Source organism: Nannochloropsis gaditana, assembly GCF_000240725.1.
Source record: "Nannochloropsis gaditana CCMP526 unplaced genomic scaffold scaffold415, whole genome shotgun sequence".
In the NCBI taxonomy this organism is placed as follows: Eukaryota; class Eustigmatophyceae; order Eustigmatales; family Monodopsidaceae; genus Microchloropsis; species Microchloropsis gaditana.
In genome coordinates this window covers 10800-13602 of record NW_005803538.1, presented here as the reverse complement: position 1 = coordinate 13602, position 2803 = coordinate 10800, and the positions used below count along the sequence as shown (strand labels likewise).

At 56.1% G+C, this 2803-nt stretch overlaps 1 protein-coding gene across 1 annotated transcript; it reads right to left on the bottom strand.

The window, feature by feature from the left end:
• Positions 1 to 1434: 1434 nt before the first annotated feature.
• Positions 1435 to 2660, bottom strand: NGA_0380100 (uncharacterized protein; the record flags this gene model as incomplete). The annotated part of the gene is made up of 3 exons (XM_005854700.1): positions 2231 to 2660; positions 1908 to 2076; positions 1435 to 1501 (listed from the first exon to the last, which is right to left on the bottom strand). The coding sequence occupies exons 1-3, from the start codon at positions 2580 to 2582 to the stop codon at positions 1435 to 1437; spliced, it is 588 nt and encodes a 195-aa protein (XP_005854762.1). The 5' UTR covers positions 2583 to 2660.
• Between the last annotated feature and the right edge of the window lie 143 nt (positions 2661 to 2803).

The following is a 2803-nucleotide window of genomic DNA, read 5'->3' as shown; positions in this document are numbered from 1 at the left end:
CAGGGAGGGTAGCAGGGAGGGTAGCAGGGAGGGAGGGAGGGAGGGAGAGAGAGGTCTGTCTCCGGGTGCCCCCAGTGAAGAAAGCCAGCACCATCCCCTTCGCCCAGCAAGGACACGCACCTCGGACGCCACCTCTTCGTCGTCCTCCTCCTCCTCCTCCCCGTCCTCCTCCCCTTCCTCCTCGGTGCCATCCTCCTCCTCCATCGTCGGCCCCCTTCTCGACCTCTGCGAACCATTTTCCTCCATCTTGCTCTCCTCCTGTTCAAGGCTGCACCAGCTCATCACCGAGGCTTCGGAGGAGGTCTCGTTGCCCTCTACCTCGTCTTCCACGTGGGCAGGATGAAGTGATGGGAAGGGAAGGAAGCCGGAAGAGGGTGGAAGGCCCCCGAGGCCAGAGTGCCCCTCGACGCCGATACTCGCCGTCCTGAGCCCAGTGCCCTCGAAAAAAACTCGCTGTTGGCCGCCACAATGGACGAAAGGACGGGATAGGGGGGGGGATGAGGGTGTCTGGGTTTTTTTCCCGTTTTGTGTCAGCCATGTGCTTGTCCATCACGCCGGAGACGCCCCCGACCATCTTTCTCCGCCTTCCTAATGACCAATCCATTCGTATACACATCGCCCCATCGAATAATATGAAAGGATTTCGCATAGTGGAGGATGTTTGCGGTCCGGTGGAGGAGACTTGTCTACCCCCAAAGACAGCTCGGATGCCGATAGCGGTTTCTGCCTCATCTATTCACGCATAGTTTCTCAACACCTACCATTTTTTCCTCGGCTTACATCTCTATCCATGCAATCGTATAGTACTTTACGTCATCAAGTCACTGAACGGCACCTACCTCCAACATTTCCTCGTGATACTCGTGCCCCTGCTCTCGCTCCTGCCGTCCTCGGCTGTAGCCTACAGCTTCACCCCTCCTCTGGGATCTCACAGGTCCATGCACACACAGTGCGCTCTCCTTCCTTTTCTCTTCTCCTTCGACCCTAAGGCAGCCGTGATGGCGCTGGACAAGGTGAAAGAGGCGGAAAAAGTGAGCCGTCGGTCATACCAGTGCGGTGCAACACTTGATGAGAACAAGATTAGAGGGGAGAAGGGATCTCTCTGAATCCATTACGCAAAGTCGGCCGGAAAGGGGCACGCCATCGCAATTCCAACAGTGTCACCAAGGCGTTTCAGAGGCCATGGCTTTGTTACGATGGAGGCCTGCGAGGGGTACGGCGTATGGGATCGACCACCCTGCATCCATGGTATCTTGTGTCCCAGACTAGGCAACACATGCGTCGCCACTCGCCTACGGAGAAATAAACACACAAAAAACCGAAGAAAGGACAGGAACGATGGGCAGGGCCAATGGACAGCAGGAAATAGAGGCAAACCGTTTTTTTGCGAGGGGTCAAATATCGTGCGGACGGTGTGTGGAGTCGTGTGATTTTTTAAGCGCTTGCTACTTTGGGGGGAATTGTAACACCCGCATTGCTCGTGTAGATGACAACGTACAGCCTGAAAGGGAAACCTTTGGCTCGGCAATTATCGCACATCCTTTCCAGGCAGAAAGCCTCTTATTGTTGGCACGTGTCTCATAAGATAATAGGCGGGCGCGAAGCACGCGTCGGGTCATCAGGTTACGGTGGATGTGCCAGAGAGGATGAAGAGAAGAGGGAGATTCCATCCAAAGAACAAATTCAATCGATACAATCTTCATATCTGCGTCAGTCCCATCCATTAATTTCTATACTTTACGGTCCTATATTCGTGCATGAAACGGAAAAGCACGGCACCGGCTAGGTAGAGCCAAAAAATGGCACCCTGTTTCACCCCCTTTTGACACCACAGTCACGCCCGCCACGCCGCTCGCTCCTCGTCTTCTCCCTCCAGCCCCCGCCCTCGTCCTCCACAGGATTCCAACCTCAATAAAAAGGAATCTTCTGCGTCCTCCCCGGGACCTATCGGTCGGCCCCCGTAATTCTCGAGAATGATGCGCTGCAACGACTTTTGTGCTTCGAGCATTGCGTCCAAGACCAAGCAATCCTCTTCTTCGCGTGCCTGCGCCTCGATGGCGATCCCGTCACACAGTTCTACGCAAGTACAGGACAGCCACGAGGAGGGATGGAGGGAGGGAAGGAGGCATTACGGCCCCGGTCATCCACAGATTGCTTCCCCCCCACCTTGATACGACACAGCACATAGGACCGAAGCGTCCCTCTCCTGGTCCCTCCCCTTGCCCCTTACCTCTCAAGGTTCTCTTGACGTGATGTTGAAAGCTCTCCATTTCCTCCAAAAAACTCTCTTGCGGGCTCCGGACAGCCGTCTCTATGCCATCCAGGGCCGCTGGAGGGAGGGGAGGGAGGAAGTGGGCCAGGGAGGGAGGGAGGGGAGGGAGCAAGCGAGGAAGGGAGGAAGGAGGGGAGAAGGGAGGGCAAATGGAGCGGGAAGGATGAGAATGAGACCACAATCGCATCGCTCCAAAATGCGTCGAGACACCACGTTCAGGGAGAGAGACGATCTTCAAGGCCCTCCTTCCTCCCTCCCCTCCCAACCCCTTCCTCCATCCCTTTCTAAACCCCTCCCCCCTCCTACCCATCCTCGCGCCCGTCTCCCGCTCAAATGTCTTCGCAGTCCTTTCCACGTGCTCCTTCAGCCGTTGCTCGATCCGTTCCTCCCTGTGGGATTCAGTGACACGCCCGGTGAGATGCCAGCCTCCAGGTTGTCGCGGGATCCAACTTTTCCTCGTCTGTCATACCCCCCGGGAATTCATGTCAGGGTTATCCCTTCTTCATGGCACGTACCTCTTCCTGACTTTAC